We start from the raw sequence: 18,661 nt of genomic DNA on the forward strand, positions 1-18,661 counted from the left end.
TAGAGACCTATCCAAAAAAACTACAACAGTGTTCAGTTTAATCACTACAGCTTTGAATAAAAAAAAAAGTTTGTTTTGAAAAACTGTGCTTGCTTATTTTGTAGTTCAACAAAATGTGACATTATTGGTAGGGGGTGAATACTTCTGCAAACCACTGTGTGTGTATTTGTGACACACATACTTCTCCGGAGCTTGCCATACTGTTATTTTATGGAAACAGTTGTGCTTTGGAACACCCACGTGGTACACAGAGTGTGAACTGTAATGGCGGGTTACACATGTTGGATGGTCCTTTTTCAGCCATGAATAATAAGTCTTGATAAGGATTGAAGGAGCAGCGTGACTCCTCAAGATATTGTTGAATCAAGTGGCCTGCTTGGGGTTTTCAGTTTACAGGTTGCAGGAGTGAGATTAGAAGGTGTTCATCCGCGACTCTTCTCCTGCATAATAAGAGGCCCACACTGATGGAGTAAGCATGTGTTTCTGGGATACAATAAAAGGACAGGGCTGCTGCTTTTTTATTTATTTATTTATTTATTTTTAATGCTGTGTGTGTCGTGACTTCACAGGGTGCCACTGTGGAACAAGACCTTGGGGCAGACTGAGAAAGAACAATTAGACACGAACATTATCAAGCCAATGTACATAATTGATTTTGTTTTGTGGCTAAGATACTCCCTAATTTATTTATCAGGCCTACACATTATATCTGTATGTGTGTAAATAATACAATATGCATCAGGGAGCAGCAGAAAACCAACATTCATAGCAGGACCTTTTGGTTGGGCTCTGGTGGCAGAGAATGCTTTGAGGTTAAGTATGATAATGTATGATTGTGTACTGTAGCGCAGTGTTGGTGAAATACATCCCAGTTTTAATTTTGTTTTCAGACATATGGTATTTATTTGGTCAGGATTCAGTTAAACGTTTTTTCTTTGTTTTAACCAAGATCAAAGATGTGAACAACACTATACTTTCATAGCTAGATTACTAAGAGTACTAAAAAGCCTTAATTGTTAGTTCTTAATTTTATGTTGATGTCAATTGAGGATTTCGCTACTTATTTTTTGTTTTTGTTTTTTGTGGGTAGTGCCTCAGTTTTTCTTTATCCCAGCAATCCCGTGGCGGTTGTCTTACAGCTGTTCAAGTATTCACACAAGCCATATCAAAGTTTGAATTTAAAATGGAAGCTTAGCATGTGGCAGAACTGCCAGAACTCTCCTAAGCATGGCTAGTTCTCTTGAATAACCATGTTGCTCCCAATATTTAGCTAGCCTTCCTTTTAGAACTAACAATGCAATGAAGAACGTATGTTGTACAGTAGCTCTTTACAAATCCTTATACTGCAGGTTATTTACGATTTGTTATTCAGATTTCCTACAGGGACAACAGAAATTGAATGCACAAGATATCCTGTTAAATGTGCTACTCTGTTCTTGAATACAGTTTTCCCAAAATAATAGGCCATAGATATATATTATAGTCAATCCTAGAGAATCTCGCTTCATGACACTTGTTTATTAAGGTAAGACATCAGATCTGATCAGTCCCACACCCCTTGCTGTTGGGCCCTCATTTGAATATGCTCATTGGTTTATCGTTAAATATTCTTTATGGCATTGGTAAGGGTACCCCATTGGTCGTGGAGCACTGTTCTAATTCAGATTTGTAGGTAAAATCGAATACTTTAATGTTAAATATTTAGAACTCCAATGGAGGTTTATTTGGTTCAGTTAAGCAATATTGAAGACAGCTTGAATGATATGCTGGACTGGAAGGGCAAACTTTGCTGGGGTAGTATACAAGAAACCCGCAGTATGTAACGAATGCAAGCCAAGGCTTTTCAGCCCAAATTATTAGACAGATGGGGGCACACATTGAATTCAGAAAATTAGTTTGCGTGTGGTTATTATAATACCCATTGACTCACTGTATTATAAACTTTGAATGCAAGAGTAAAAAGTAATAAAGAAAAATGATCTTTTAACTTGGTATTAAAACTTCCCACAGAGGTTTCAGTTCCAGGAGTGTGTTTCAGTTCGACAGTGACGTTCTAGTTCCAGGAGCGTGTTTCAGTTCCAGGAGTGTGTTTCCGTTCCAGGAGTGTGTTTCAGTTCGACAGTGACATTCCAGTTCCAGGAGTGTGTTTCAGTTCGACAGTGATGTTTCAGTTCCAGGAGCGTGTTTCAGTTCGACAGTGACGTTCCAGTTCCAGGAGCGTGTTTCAGTACCAGGAGCGTGTTTCAGTTAGACAGTGCTTTAAGTCCTTTCGAGCATTGGGCTCTGAGTTGTGTGTGATGGATCAATGTAGGGTAGTGTCTCTTAACAGAGAACATCTGTGCAGGTGAAGGAGCTTTAAATGTTTCCTTATGGAAATTACACCTGTGAATAAATTGCAGTCTTGGTAAACTGGTCTTGATTTAATCAGCGAAGAGCATGAAGTGGCAGTGTTCTCAGGCAGCAAAGTGTATATTCATCCAGCAGTATAAACCTTGGAAGCATTTGTGTTTGAAGCGTTGTTGTGTCAAGTACAGAAGAGACCAATCACCTGGGGAATAAGCTTTATTGTAAACATTACTTGAGTTAAGACACTCTGGATTGGTGGTTTGTTTTTTTCCCCAAAGAATTGTACAAGCTTATTGTTAGCATTTGTTAAATAGTCTGCATATACAGTACAGTACTTGTATATTCTTCCAGAACATTAATCTCCCATTTAGTTTATTGAGGTATGTAGTTGCTTTACTTTAATTGTCATACAAAGCTTTTTTTTTTTTTTTTTTTTTTTTTTTTTTTTTTTTTTTTTTTTTTTTTAAGAATGTAATACAGGTTCTAAATGTCTATGATGAAAATCTAATTTTAGCATGTCTAAAAATAGTAAACATTTGGTGTATATTGCTGTATATTGTGCAGACTCAGAACACTACTGTTTTTGACAACACATTTATTTAAATTTCAGGCAGTCACAGGCAGATGTTTTGGAGAGAAGGGCTTTCGCAGTGGTCTAGAAAATGGAATCCTGCTATGCGAGTAAGTGTGACAATTTTCAGTTTTTTATGACCATTTTCAAGTTGTATAATCATTTATTTTCTTAATTCATTATTTATTTGTAGAGTGGATCGTTTATTTGCATTGATTAGGCCTTTTTGCATTACTGTATATGTTGAAAGTGAAGGTAGAAATGAACGAATTATGAAACTGGAAAAAAAATGAAATTTTCTCCCCCATTTGGTCATTTTTTCCACTCACCGTAGGAATTCTCCACAGCTCAGGAGATCACTATGAGTCTTCCGATTTCCACGACCGAGCCTGCTTCCTCTGTTACACCCAGGAAATTGAGCAGACGTTAGTGAGCTACCGCCCCCTGGAGGACAAAGGCCAGCCCTGTAGATGTCTGCTTTTGAACTCACTGGGTGCCTGGCCAGCACGATTGGCTGTAGCGCGACAACCTCCATGTCGTTCAATTTATTCACCTACCTATGTTCATGGTAGTTTTGTTAATTGCAAGCCAATCTGCCTGTTTTTTTTTTCTTCTTTTTTTGCATTCTCCAAACTGGATGACCGAGCAAGAAGGAGCCTGATCAGAGAAGCTACCGAGAGGCCAATAGCAACTTTGCAAGAGCTACAGACTTTTACGGCCTAGACTGGTCAAAGCGTGCATTTGACAACAATATCCCAAGCACTGCATAAATCTGGCCTGTATTTTACTCAAGAAAGCCCACCTTGAATCTTGTTTTGAAGTATGCAAAAAAACTGGCAAAAACTTTGTGGTCTGATGAAACTAAAATGGAACTTTTTGGCCTAAATGCAAAGCGTTATGTTGGGCGCAAACCCAACACAGCGCATCACACAGAGTAAATAAGAGGCCCCAATACGGAGCCCGGGGGAACCCCCGATGAAACCGTCCGAGTCGATAATCTAATGGGGGAATAAAATAATGATGTCTTGATTTAATTAAAAAAAAAAAAAAATAAATGAAATGCATTTGCATGATTTCAGTTGTATTTGAAGGCTTTTGGGAAGAGTAGTCACATTTTCTTTTGCTTTTGAATACTAGTGTTCTCAGTGCATTGTTTATTGTTTTTATCACATTACCAATGTTCTTTTAGGAAAGGGGTTGGTGATTGCACATATTTCCAAACCCGTACAATTTGAATTTTTAAAAACCTTTTAATTTGGTTCCAGACCACAGCGGTTCCACAGTTCCAGCCTTCTATTATGGTGCCAGTATCCATTGTTCATTCTTGTCGGTAACCTTAATATTCCAGTGTTAGTAGCTTTTACTGGAATGTAGGAATACCACAAGTCTGCCACTGTGTTTAGTTGTTGTTAGCAACAGGCCATGCGTTTAGCATACACTGCAGAGAAAATGCTTTGCACGTCCACGCATTGTAATAAACAAAAGGCAGGGAAGGTCCCACACTTCCACAGTAATAAAAAGTGAGGAGGGCGTTCCTGTTCATCTGTTTCCTTATGTATATATCTGATGTGAGACAAAGCAAAAAAACTTGATGAATGTGTTTTCTTTCGCTGGTGGATATCGTCAAGCCATATACATTTTGTTATGTGAACAGTCTAATCTCTCTTCCATTAATTTTCATTGGGATTCCAGGTCCTGTTGTTCTGTGTTAACGGGGCATGGTAGTTTGGATAAATAAACTTCAGTCGTGCCACCACACTGTATACTGACTTCCTGTGAGGCAGGTATGAGCCTCACAATCTAGGAACTAACAAGGAATTGATTTCATCTTGGTGGCAGGATAATTGGCTTAACCCAGTTTAGGTTGTTTGCAAGGTAAGCTGAACTCCTCCATCAGCTGTATTCTAAAATGTATAATTGTGTTTGTTGAAGGTTAATGATTGCTGGAAATCTCTCAAGCAGAGCCTGTTAAAAATGGCGGCGTTTACATGCACAAGTCATGACAGTTTTCCTCACTACCTGTGCTGTACTTTTCCGGAAATGCGTTGCTATGAGAAATTTAATTTTGAACCTAGCCACAGCGCTTCAGCAGAAGCATTTTGATCAGAAAACTGCAGGCTGCAGCAGCTCAACCTGGATTCTGCGCTGCGAGTGACACACACTCATATGTTACTTTTGTTGTAGTATAAAAACTACTTTTGTTTACCTGTTTATACACTAGTTTCTTTTGAAATGTTTATTTTATTATAGTTTTTCATTTTTTTAAGTAGTGCTTTATATGTGGTAAGATAGAAAATAAACCCTTTTATGTTTAATTGTTCATTTAAATACAGCATTTCAGCTGCAGATGTTTGATATGATGTGCTTGAATAAAACTTTTGAGTTGTATCTGATCTAGGTCGGGTCTGGGTCGGCCAGTGTGTCCTCTGTTCAAGGCTCACCAGCGACCCCTGTAGTCTGGCCGGGTGCCTGCGGGCTTTCCTCTTAGCTGCCTGGGAGCTGCGCTGTCCTTCTATGCTGTAGCTCCTGGGCGGCTTCATGGTGAATCTGCAGTGTGTAAAGAAGTGGGCGGCTGACGGCACACGCTCCGGAGGACAGCATGTGTTTGTCTTCGCTGCTCCTGAGTCAGCGCAGGGGTGGTAGCGGTGAACTGAGCCTAAATAATATTTAATAATATAACATTGGGAGAAAAATAACAAAAAAATAATTGGCAATGACTGAATTTAAAAATAAATAAATACATCTTGACTGCTGTAACCTCATCAGCCACAAGCACGATTCCTGCTCCAGTTTATATGGGTTTTTACAGCTATTTTTTATTGTGAGAAAGCGATTCACCCTGCCCTTAGTCGCGCTGCCAAAAGGACGTCATTTTGCTGTCTCACAATGTATTTCCGTGACAGCGCCACGCAATGATTACTGTAAAGTCGATTTTCAAGTGCATGTAAACCAAGCCAATGACTCCTAATTTGGGGAATTAAGCTGTTGTTTGGATCATAGATTAGACAACCCATTCAAAGCTAATTAAAACCTAAACCAGTTTTATTGATGTATCCTATTATCAGCACTTAGCTGCCACCATACATGGCTTTGAAAAACATTTCATTGGGTTCATTGGGGTGGCTTGAGGGGGGAAGGGTGCAAAACTTTTTCATACGGTTACTTTTTGCAATTACATGCCCATTGACGGTTTATTAACATGTAACTTAACTTCAATACATGTGTAATTTGCTTATCTGTTAATTACTTCATTATGCCACTAAAAATATATTTTAGTTTGCTGATACTTGGTGGCTACATGCTGTTGTAAATTATTAAAAGGTACTAAAATCCATGTTCTTAACTTATATTAACATTAGCAACATTAATGCGGCTTCTGTTTTGCTGAAGATCTTTTAGTTCTTGGTTAAATATGTAGATAATTCAAATACATCACCCTATTGATTTCAGGTGTGTGATCACTTCGTGGTGTGTAGGCCACTTTACAGTAAGACTTGTGAGTGGGTACCAATATGAAATAACTACTTTTTTTCTACTTGTTTATATTATTAATAATAATAATAATAAATAATAATACATGCATTGAATACATACATACATATATAAACAGAAAGGGGGACCCAATAATAATGCTACTAGTGAAAATAACATGTACAAACATGGCTTTATAAAGCATTGGTTATTACCACTCATTCAGTGTTTCGCCTTATGTTTATACAGACAATCATGTAAATCTCTGACAAACGTGGGAATCCAGACAGCTGGGGGTGTGACATGTAAAGTGACTCAGATTTCCTTTCAGGAAACCTTTGTTTCCAACCTGTCTCTGCTTATCACAGTAAAACACACAAGAGAGTGTAGTGAACTGGGAACCAACTGCTCCAGAGGCATCTAGTAACTTTAGTGCTTGACATCCCCTCAAACTATCTGCTGTTGGCCCGCATTCTTTTTCCCAGTGGGTTTGCTTTGCCCCAGTAAAGTTTTATTAGCTCTTCTTTATATCCAAAGTGTAAGAAATGGAATGATTACATTGATTGTACTAGATAGGGTCTGTTTTATAGCAAAAGTCTTGTTTAAGTTGATCTTTGTTTAAAACAATTTTGAGCTGCTGTATTTTTGCCAGCATGAAGTTAATAAAGTTGACATGTCTTGTTTTTCCTGCAGGTTGTTGAATTCTATAAAACCCGGGCTTGTGAAGAAGATCAATAGACTCCCAACCCCTATAGCAGGACTGGTGAGTGTCTGACCATTCTTTCAAACTCGGCTTGCAGATTGTAGCATCGGTATTATTTTTTATATAGCACCAAAAAACGTATTTGTGTGATTGGCCACATCAGTCAGATATGAAGAAGTAAACGTGATGGAGCAGTAACAAACACTTTAACAGTGTGTTCATTGGGAATTCAGCTGGCTACCTGATTTCTCATGGGAATTTTTTATTTTCCTGATAGTTGTAAGTAGTCTCAGGTGAATGTTTGTCTGATGCTGAATTTTAGTTAAAGCAGCACTTGTTGTGTTTTAATTGTAGTTGGCGAGTGGAAAAGTGTTTCTTTTTATATGAATAAGTTAATTTTATTATAAGAGACATTTCACACAGTCTGAGCAGCCAGATCTACTCAGCTTTGCAAACCTCGGGCCAAAACTGCATGAGGAGAGATGTCTTATACAAGAGTAGAAACCCTCCACACTGGCTATTAACTTGTACTGTAGCAGTACTGGAATACCACTCTACAGTGCTACTTTTTCTGTTTTGTTTGTAACTGCAAAGACCTCTGCAAATACAGTTTATTAAAATTTAAACAAAGTGCATACTTATTTGTCCCTGATTCCTTTCCCATTCCGTCAAGGACTTTTGAATATCATAAATCATTAGACGCTTTACCGTATTTCTGACAGTTCATGAATCAACCAGTAAAATTGGCCCTCTGTCCTGAAGCAGGTCCCAAACAGCAGTTTTGACAGCTGGTTGCTGCTTCATTGTGATTTCTTAGTAAAGGGGGGGCTCATTCATTTCCAGATTGCAGGGGATTGCTTCATTCTGATTGTCTGCTTCTGCATGGCTAAGAGTCAGCTGCTTGTTTCAGCTGTCTATAAGCCAGTCTGACTTTCGTGAATTTCAAGGACTAACAGCAGAACAAAACAACAAAAAAAGGAATAAAACAGTCTAATGTAGTCCAGCAAATAATACACTGTAATGTATAGGATGCATTAACAGACATTGTTTTTCTCTAATTTCTAGATCATCCACAATAATTGTTTTTGTATTTTAAGCTTTACAAAATATTGGCAGATTATTTTATATTTTTTTGATGTTGCTTCCCTAGAATCTGCTTACAAATTATAATCACTTAACACCCCCCCTCTGTACAGGTGTATTGCATATTGGCTCAAACACTGGTGCAAATTGAGTATATATTTTTTTGCCTTTTAAAAGATTTAGTACATTCGCCCCAATATACTGAATTATAGCGGGCCAGTCAGAAACTAATGAAGTGATCATGCTTAAAGCTATGGCAGCACCCAAGCCTCCCCCCACCCCCCACTCCAGGTACTAAGCAGTTAAGTACGCCCTGTAATTTTACGTGACGAGGTGTTGACATTTCTGTCACATCAGCCTAATGAATTCACCTTGTGTATTCTTTGAGGGTGTTTGCAGAGTCTGCATTCTAACCACGTGACATCAGTTCCTTGTGCTAAATGCCCCAGGGGCTATTCCATATCTCACCTCACCGTTCAGGCATACAAGTATATAATACTAGGAAATGGCGGACACAAGGACTTGGCTTTTACCATAAATCCGCTCTTGTGACTGGTAAGATTTGGTGGTATTGAGAAATAAATCTGATGACTGTATATGAAATAGTATATAAAGGTCTTGGCTAACTATATATGCCTTTTATTGCAGAGTGGTAAATATCTTCGAACTGAAAATTTACAGTGACATCTTACCAAAGCTGTTGTATTGACCAGCCTGAGATAAATAGAGTAAAAGTTCACTTGTGGACAGGCTTCTTATAAAATGTTTTTGTAGGAAGTTTGGTTTGGCAGGAAATCTGTAAAAACACACTGGAAACTGAGCCTGTTTCATGGATACTTGCTGCAGATTTCTCCTAAGAGTTGTGCTTGTCATTTTAATACCTACCCCAGCATGTTCTTTAACTTGGTGCTTGTTTCTTTGCAGAGTTTTATTTATTTCCTACAGTAGTCAATGAAGTGTTTTAATAGTTTGCCTTCAAAAAGAGTTTTAGTTTACTTCCTGGTAATCTCTCATTAAAACCTTAAATAGCTGTGTTTTGTTACTCAACAGAACAGGGGGTAATGAAGAAGACAGTGTTCAATGAGTTCATTTAAATGTATGGTTGTCTCAGTGCCCTGCAGAGAAACCCTGTTCACATTTGAAATAGATTTATCATTTATATTAAAAAAAAAAAAGAGAGAATTTCAAAAAGGTGGCGTGCCGTTGTCTGCAGTGTCTGACACACTTGCCATTTTCACACTTGTTGTAACAGTCAGCTGAATATTAGACAGTCTGCCTTCAGCGATGGAGTATGTTGTGTCCGAGTCGGAAACAAAAGCAGCCCTGTTCTGCATTTCCAAATTCTCTCCTACTGTGGAAACAATGTGAAACACATGGGTCGAGGACAGTATAAAAATAAATAGCATCAAAGTTACTTTGCAACGTGCGTAGAGCTGTATTAAGGGCAGCAGCTCAATTTTCAGCCTACTTGAACTGGAAATGCTCTTGCACTTTGCTGGCCCTGTGTTGTAACAAGGGTCATTCTTGTTGTGTTTTACTAGGTTATCAGAGTCTAAATGTCCAATGCAAACCAGATATAACAATAAATGACCATTATCAAAATAAATGATCTACAGTGTACACATGCAAGAACTGCAGCCATTTTAAATAATCATCCCATCATCAACATTGCACTTTACTTCTGAACTGGAAATTCTGAAAACCTTTAACCTAGATATCTTCGGGAAACCCTCACACTTGGATCTATCATTAAAATTAAGATGATGAAAAGAGGTCTTCAAAGCATCTTGATTCTGCTGTGATTCCTTGAATCATGTTGTTTGGTTCCTCCTTATTAAAGGAGCTGTGCCCTTATCAACATATATAGAACAAACCCAATTAATTCAAATTGGATGAAGATCTTTTTTGCTTACATTTCTTTATGCACAATTAAGATGTGTGCCAAATTCATTATGTAAAAGTACGTCATGGGGTCCATTAAATACACTAACTTGGCCTGAATATTCACCCATGTTGAAAGGTTGTAACTGCTTTGAATTTTTTTACATATTTATCCCCATTTTTTAACCTCTTTAAAAAAATGTTGCCTCACTACTGCAACCCACAACCTCCATTCACAGTGTCAAAACACACAATCTGTTGTACCTAACCAACAAATATTAAGATACAGACCCACGAGGCAAGGGCCCAGTCTGGTACTTGATCAGTAGGGGTTGCTGAAGCTTGTGAGCTTGTGCCCCACCATGCTCCTCTCTAACCCAGGGTAGTGCAAAGACCAGTGCAGAGCTCCCTGTGGGTGGCACCAAGGGACCAAAGGGTTTCGTGTCATGCTCCCACAGGTGGTGCTTTTACTAGGTGAGGCAGTAGGGATCTACTAAGGAGCAAAGCAATATGGGAACAAAGCTGGAAGCTGCTGTCTATATGCAGCTTGAGCCCTGTGTGTTTATTATTATGCTACTGTTTTATGAATTCAACCCCAGACAGTGCCTTTTTTGTTTTTAATGTTATTGCTGCTGCTTCTTTAACTACAATACTATGGGGCTAAGGAAAGTTGTACTTTTTTGTATTTGAATAGCACTGCATTAAATTAAAAGGAATACTCTGAAAGCAAGATAACTTTTTAGTACAGAGAGTTCTTTGCCATGTTTATCACACACTGCAAGACCTTGAGATTTTTTTATTTATTTTTTTATTTAAGTATTGTTTTTGGCAATAGAAAACGTTATGTTTCTTCTCTGAAAAGGAAAGGAATTTTTTTGTTTTGGTTTGGAAGGTCAGCGACTGAGCAGGAATGAAAATTTGTATATTTTTTCTGGCAGTATTGTTTTGCTCCTGGAATGAGCCCCTTGCAATGCTGCTGCAGCTACTGGCAGCCTGAGCCCTGTTTTGCTGTCGCTCGTGGGAGTGGTGGATGCTGGGATCATTCTGCACTACTGAACAATGACAGCAGTAGCTCCATATCATTTTGAGTCTGCCACGGACAGAAAATGTAACACCATTACCAATGCCTCGGTCGATAAAGACACCCTCTCTCTGTATTTTGTATCTTTATAGTTTGTATACGATGGGCACGCACAAGTGCTACCAAAAAAAAAAATAATAAAAAAAACGTGAAGGAATACATTCTAAACATTCAGGAATATATTGTAATGAGTTGGTAGAATATCCATGCATAATAATGTGTTTGACTGCAGTCTGATGCTCATCTGTATTATGTTTATCTATTTATCTTTATGCTGTAGTGGTCTACTGTTGGTCAGCTGTAAGCTTAAGCATAGCGATTTTATACTTCTGGTTTTAATCATACAGCTGCACTACAGTTTATGAGAGTACAGTGATACACAAGGGAGTACTGTAGTTGCTGCCCCAGCCAGAGCAGAGAGACAGGGCTACATTTTATTGTGTGCATTACTCTACACAGTCAAATGTAGCCCTGTCGCTCTATTATAAAGTTCAGTAGCTTGATATTGATATATTCTTGTTTAACAATAAAAAAAGGTAGGTAAGAAAAGGAGTTTTCTCTTAATGGTGTTGCTGTTAAACCTGACCTCAGTGTATCGGTACTTTTAATATTTCATTTTGTCTGGAGTCAGAACGTGTCCAGGGGAAGTGACTTTACAATAGACTGCATTTTAGCTGGTCTCAGGAGACTTGTGACAGTGGATTTAAACAATGATGTGTAAACAGACTGCACTATAGAACTAATAACCCTAGATTGTCTGATAACCAAAAACGGTTTTCATGCTTTTAGTATTAAAATAAAAAAATGTCAGTAACTTCCCATCTGAACTTGAAACCAGTTTTGGAAAATGTGCTTTTCATCCAGAACGATGGGTCAGAGGATATGGTAGCTCAGGTTGCTCTGCGTATTTTGCAGTTACGATCTGAAAATAATACTGGGTGATTATTAATCCTTTTTCCCCATTGTCTCCCTTCAGGACAATATCACCTTATTCCTGAGAGGCTGTGAAGAGCTTGGCTTGAAAGACACACAACTTTTTGACCCCAGTGATCTTCAGGACACCTCCATCAGGGCTAACATCAAGTAAGCACATGCCATTCATATTTACTAATAGTTTAAGAAGACATTGGATGTACCAGTAACTGTTTATTCAGACTGTGTTAGTTTGTATATATTAAATCAGTTATTTCATCCCCATGACAACAGAATGCAGTCGCATCTGAGAGGAGCTTTCTTACTGTTCGGTTTCCACTACAGACCTGTCATTTTTATATTTTGGCTAATCCAATTAAAAAGGTTTTAAAACTCCCTTTGTTGTTCTAGTAAAACCAGTGTCAAACAGTACTCTGAATGAAGCACTCATTTACTCTTAAAGCCAGAAGTGAAGGGCAGTCTTATTGAATAAACAGCAAGACATGCCCTCTGTAGACTGGTTAATTTAGTAAGCTAGCTGTAGCTTTTTCACAATGTGAAGTTTATCCTCACGTAAGATTATGTGGATGTGAAACTGCATGGTATTTTTAAGCTGTTCCGAGGGCTTACAAGACCGTTCATTAATGACCGCAGGGGCCTACTACCAGTATGTCAGAACTTCTTGTTAATTGTAACTGAGGGACATGCAACTTTTTTATAATATGTTTAAAACAAAAGCCTAAAAAGTTCATAGTTATTTAGAATGACATTCTAAGATGTGTTTAGTCACTGCCCCAGTCTTCCTCAAAGCAAGGCTGAGGTAGCAACAGTAACACATTTTAATAGAGATTACAGTTCTTAGTTGGCTCCTGAAGTGATTGGTGTGTACTTCCTTTCGGGTATGAAGACTAAATAAAACGCTTTGTAAAGTTCCCAGGGGAATTTGGGCTGCTGTTTTGAGTCAGCTTCAGATGTAGATGAGGTCATGTACAGCGGCCAAAGGTTTTGCATCACCTAGATTTTCAGGATTGAGACATAAAAAATAAAACCTTATATGAACATAATTTTAAATATTTTATTTAACGTCATGTAATCAAAGACACTACAAAATGATATTGGAAGCCATAATAACAGTACAGTGTGTCTGCTTTTTCATTAAGTATATGGAAAGGTATGAACGTTATTCAGCAGGTTTCATTTGACTTTATGAAGCAAAATTTGTACACTGTATATGGTGATGCAAAACTTTGGCCATAGCTGTAGGAGATTTACATTGAAACACTGGGCAGGAGGTGATACTGACATACAGTACGGTTCAGGTTAATATCGGCATAGCTGATTTGCTTTATCTTGCCTGAAAGCCCTATGCTAGCAGGAACTTGTGGTCCAGTTTGCATTTGTTCTTAATGTTACTGATAGTTTAATATTGAACCTGTGAACACTGTTTTGGACTCACCTGTGTATTCCAAGCAGGTTCTCATCGCCATCATTATTTAGAGATTAAGCCACACCAAAGGATGAAAGGAACACAGTCCAGAAGTATGCATTGCAGATGTGTGTTCTCAAAAATGTTATTTATGTCCAAGACATGAGGCAAGACACAGCTCATAAGAAAAATGTGATATCATATTTGTGGTCCTAATGTTATAAGAGTGTGGGGTTCTGTGATGTGATGTGATGAGATTAGATGAGATGAGAATGAAAACAAACGGCAGAAGTGTTTATTTTCTTGACAGCATTTATTGACACAGATTAAAAGCCTAGTCAGAAAGCAGAAACGTCTGTTCCACATTCCAACTGGTTTCAGTAAATGATTGGCACGTTCAGTTTCTTTTTTTATCTTGATTTACGGGTTAATACAACAAAACTGTCACTGGAACAGCTGTTAAGATCAGTATGGGGAATAATGCAGTGAAGGGAAACATTCGAATGGTCTGTTACACCCATGTGCCCTTGTCCCTCCCATAGTTAACAGCACATCTTTTATTCTTTTAAGCACATAACTCTTAGAGCAATTTGGTATGGATAGTATGGATTTACCTGATATTACTTTCTGTTTTTAGTTATTCAATCCTGGTATTTGTTTTGTATTCAAGATAAGGCTAATGTTTAAACTACCCCTGTGCTTCCGTTGATTTGTTCCTGTCCACTGCAACACTCTGCCCCTAGTGGATGTAGGAAATACTACATTTACTCTGGTGTTCTTTCCTACTCTTGGTTCAAATGTGTAATTTCTTAAATCTACAAGGAACAGCCCATCAAGGATACAAATCACATATTGGTGGTAGCATCCTTAAATTTGTTAGGACTGGGGTAGCTGTTCAAAGTGGTCAGCTGAATTTATAATTTATTTCTTTTTTCTGCTGTAATGTGGTTCTTTTTTATTTTGTATGAAATTACTGTTATTGTTTTGGTATGTAGCTGTTTGGAAATGTTTTAAACCCTCTGTTTTGTTTTAGACATGCCCATAACATCTGCTGTTTTATGAGCCCCCTATTACTCTGCTGGGTTGAAACTCATTTGTATTGCAATATTTGTCCCCTGAAGGGAGGAGGAAGATAGAAAAACAACACTGGTTGATATTGTTTTGTATTTAATGTTTAATATGTTGCAGTAATCCTATGTAGTACCTGGAGGAAATGACATTGAGAGCAGAAAGGATCTGAAATAACAAAATCAGATCATTTGACCGTGTGTCTTTAAACATGCAGGATTAAATACAAGCTTGTGGGGTTTTTTTTAAAAATGTGAATCTACTTTCCATCTTTCCATAATTAACAAACACAAAAAAAAAAAAAAACAGATAAACAAGCTTGTGAGTGCTACACATTTCTTTGTCACCAATACTGCCTGACACTTTCTATTTTTAAGTCAAAAAACTAATTATGGACTGGCAGAATGTTTCAATGGATATGATATATATTTTTTTTTAACGGGAGGTTTTTAAGACTATAATACTAAGCAGTAGTGGCCTGTTCCTTCGCTTGATGCAGACACACAGCATCAGCCTCATAACCAAGAACTGTGTTTCTTACTCCTTCCCAGGGGGTCTGACTGCTGTCGAAAATTGAAAAATGTAAGTAATCATTTTTTTCATTACTGTCTTTTTGTTTTTTGTAAGACAACTCTAGAAACTTCAGCATGGAAATAGGTCGGGATCAGCCAGTGGCCTAAAAAAACATTGTGGGTCTACCTTAAGTGATCTGCTGAGCTGCGGCACAAAGATCAATGAGGCAATGACAGGAAGGCACACGGAAAGCAAACACTCAGGACACCAATATGAGATGTTAGCCATGGAACACAAGAGGAAAAATGAATCCTCCATTGTCTTGTATGTCAAGCCACAGAAAAAATACTATTTAAAAAGAACTGCCTTGATTACAATAGGCCAGATATGTTGAAACTGGTACTGAACTCTTCATATTTGTGCTCTTTGGCGGCCCCATCCTGTACAATTGCACATGAATTTGATAACTGACCCTTTTTAATAAATTGCCAATCCCAAATTAAAACATATTTCCTAAGGAAAAAAAAAAAAAAAAACTAAACATTACAGAGCGCTTAACTGCTGTTTTTTGTACAATGTATATATACTGGTTTTTGTGATGCTTGGGTTTTCTACTCTGCTGCAATGCAAGCTGCCATTTCAGAGTTCAAACTTGACTGTGAAGCTGTGTTGGACTGTGTTAACTCTACAGAAAAGTATTAAGAGTTGTTGAAGTAGCATTTCCCTATGTGATTTTTGTTGATGAATGTGCAAAAAATAAACATTCATATATTTTTATAGAATAAAAGTAATTGTTATGGCCCCGTCACAGATGACTGGGTGGGTGACGTCAGCAGACCAGGAAATACACAGTCTCAATGTGCAGGGTGAGATGCAAATGATCTCGTTCTTTATTTAATAAATCAAAGAAACCGAGCACAAACCAAGTGGCATGGTGGCCAAAATAAACAAACACAATAATCCAACAAATACCGGCTGGTCTAAATCCTTCACAAGTAGCAGTTGTTTTTGTGCAGTTTTTTGTTTTTTTCCACTGTCTGTCTTGTTCTTTCTCCTCCATTTCCTACTTCCCAAGGTTCTCAGCTGCTTCTCTTTTTATACAGGTGGCCATCCTCAAATTGGCAAACAACCAATTTGAAGATGGCCACATTCTGCACGTGTTATTTTTGGCAGGGAAGATAATTTCCCAGTGTGAATCTGAACCCTTTGTTGTGCAGTTGCAAACAATGAATCTCAAAACAGCTTGTCGCCCGAGACAAGCCTGACTTCTAAAGTTTTCCCATGTGGAATGCATTTTTGAAAGTTTACCTGGTTCAGCACTAAGCTTCAGTAATGGTAATAACCACATTGGCTGCCATACAATTGTAGTTAACAGGCCTTTGAATTGAGCTATGGTGGTTAGAATATTAATTTCATTATAACACTTAATTCCATCCAGGAGCTGTTCACAGGTCTTGCTTACAGTAGCATAAACTTGCAATAATTCTGTCTGGAACCAGGTTTTATGACTGTATTCTATGCCCATTTCACACAGGCTTCAAATAATCCTTATTCCCTGAACTTGTTCTCTTTAGGTGTTGATCACTATATACTGGCTGGGAAAAGCTACCAATAGCTGTGCCTCGTATAGTGGGCCGACGCTGAACCTGAAGGAGTTTGAGGGACTGCTGTTGCAGATGCGCAAGGTATTCCTGTTTGTGATTTCACTCGGTGTTTTTACACAGTGCATGCCCCCAGTGGCCAGTCTGTTTGGCAGCCAATTCAAACCATAAGAAAAATAAATACAGTATGTTGGAATTAAGACTTTGACTGCTGTACTGAAGTACGTTTTGGAATGTGCTTTAAAAGCACAGTAAACATAGGGAAATTGAAGTCTTGAAGTCTTTACACCAAAACACATTTTGCACCATTTTTATGTGTGAAGGGAAACTGCTAATGCTACATAACCTAGTAAAAAAATAAAACAAAAATGCCTTGCACACACTTTTAGTCCTTGAGTTTCATTTTACTTTCACAGAAAGTGGCATATTGCTGTATTGATAAGGTTGGAGATTTTGTGGAGATTTGATATACTTCATGTAAAAGTCATTACAAACTACTTAAATCATGATATAATTGAACTGCTTGTTTATTCTCTTTTGTTGTTGTTATTGTAAAGTTGAAGTTAAAAGATACCTTATTCTTTTATCAGTTTATAAATAATATTATGCTCACAATAAAATATGCCGGGATGCAAAGCTACATTAACCTTAAGACTACAGCTTGCAGTCAGTGTCACCAGGAAAAGGGTAGCTGGATTTAGCTGCAGACATGTCCTACTTCCCTAGAAGAGAAATGAAAGCATCTAAAATAAGAAAAGCAAGAGAGATGCCACTGAGAGTCATTAATACAACCTTAAATACTAGGAGTTGTGAATAGACTCTTGGCTGTATTGAAAACCCTGCCACATGTTTGTGCAGAGAGGGGCACTTTTCATTATTCTTTTTAGCTCTGGAAGCAGAACAGGAATGAAAAAAGCCCTTTTCTAGCATTAGACCTGAGAACGGGTTATCATTAGAGGTAAGCATGGCTAGAATCTCTGAAGCTGGGTACTCCACCCTGAAGCATACCTGGATATCGTTTCGGGTAATATGAAGCTCACGCTTGCAATCCCAGAATTGTGTGTCTACATGTCACACTGGACCATTGTCTGGAGAATATACTTGACCAGGTGTGTTGAATCTTGCTAAGGACCTTCTTAGACCTTTGTAGAATCTGATGATATGTGGAGACCACCTGTCTCGGTGTGTCACTGTTTGCTAATTTTCATTCTGGGGAAACTCTCTTCCAATTCGGATTAAACTTCATTAGTAATTCTTTAGCACAAGTCATTAACAGTACCAGAATCTCTTGATATATTAAGGCACCCTCTCTGTCTATCTGTATTTGGAGTGCTTTTTCAATTGGGAAGAAATTTGGTTTGGACATTTAGTTATTGCAAGTATAAGAATGTGCAAACTGTGGGTGCAGGTCATTATAATATATTGTTTGTGTTTGTGATGGCTCTTTTAACTTCTTATTTAACGATTGTTGATTGTGTCAAATTCACCAACAATTAGAACTTGTGTAATTTAAACTCTGCAATGCAAAATACGCTATATTACACTGTTCAAGTAACAACAAGCAAATGAATGAAGCACTCAATGAATTGTGTCTCGTATCTCCGAGTTTAGTTTACCAGGTACCTCTGGAAATAAGGAAGCAGTATTCTTATAAGAAAAAAAAAAAATATATAATATGAAATGCACAACCTTTCAACAAAATCTCTAAATTCTGTTTATGTGTAAATAGCACTATGTAACACAATTTTTGTTCTTGGGTAGTAAGTGTTATTTCCTAATTGCTTATGCCTCAAAAGTATAGAAAATGGCTATTATTCCCCACAAACTTTGCTTTTGTGACCAGGACAGGTAAATTTCAAAATATCACTATTTCCAATGAGAAAACGGGCACTTTTATGTCTTTTCGTTCACATAAAGTCAGAAAACAACAACATATGAATCCAAATTAACATGTATTTATACTAAAGTAATACAAAAATGACTACAAAAGATTTAGAAGTGAGTA

At 37.7% G+C, this 18,661-nt stretch overlaps 1 protein-coding gene across 7 annotated transcripts in view; it reads left to right on the plus strand.

Annotated features, from left to right (window-relative positions):
- The window catches only part of LOC121329510 (LIM and calponin homology domains-containing protein 1-like), a 125,810-nt gene that overhangs the window by 41,355 nt on the left and 65,794 nt on the right, over positions 1–18,661 (plus strand). For 6 of the 7 annotated variants that reach the window (XM_041275104.1, XM_041275120.1, XM_041275111.1 and 3 more), the window contains exons 2-6: positions 2,957–3,027; positions 7,082–7,151; positions 12,113–12,219; positions 15,094–15,124; positions 16,630–16,740. In XM_041275104.1, coding sequence (XP_041131038.1) covers positions 2,957–3,027; positions 7,082–7,151; positions 12,113–12,219; positions 15,094–15,124; positions 16,630–16,740 — 390 coding nt within the window. Of the gene's footprint in view, positions 1–2,956; positions 3,028–6,854; positions 6,873–7,081; positions 7,152–12,112; positions 12,220–15,093; positions 15,125–16,629; positions 16,741–18,661 lie in introns of those variants that run through there. The other variant, XM_041275154.1, reaches the window with a different exon arrangement.

This window comes from Polyodon spathula, chromosome 2, assembly GCF_017654505.1.
Source record: "Polyodon spathula isolate WHYD16114869_AA chromosome 2, ASM1765450v1, whole genome shotgun sequence".
Classification (NCBI taxonomy): Eukaryota; Metazoa; Chordata; class Actinopteri; order Acipenseriformes; family Polyodontidae; genus Polyodon; species Polyodon spathula.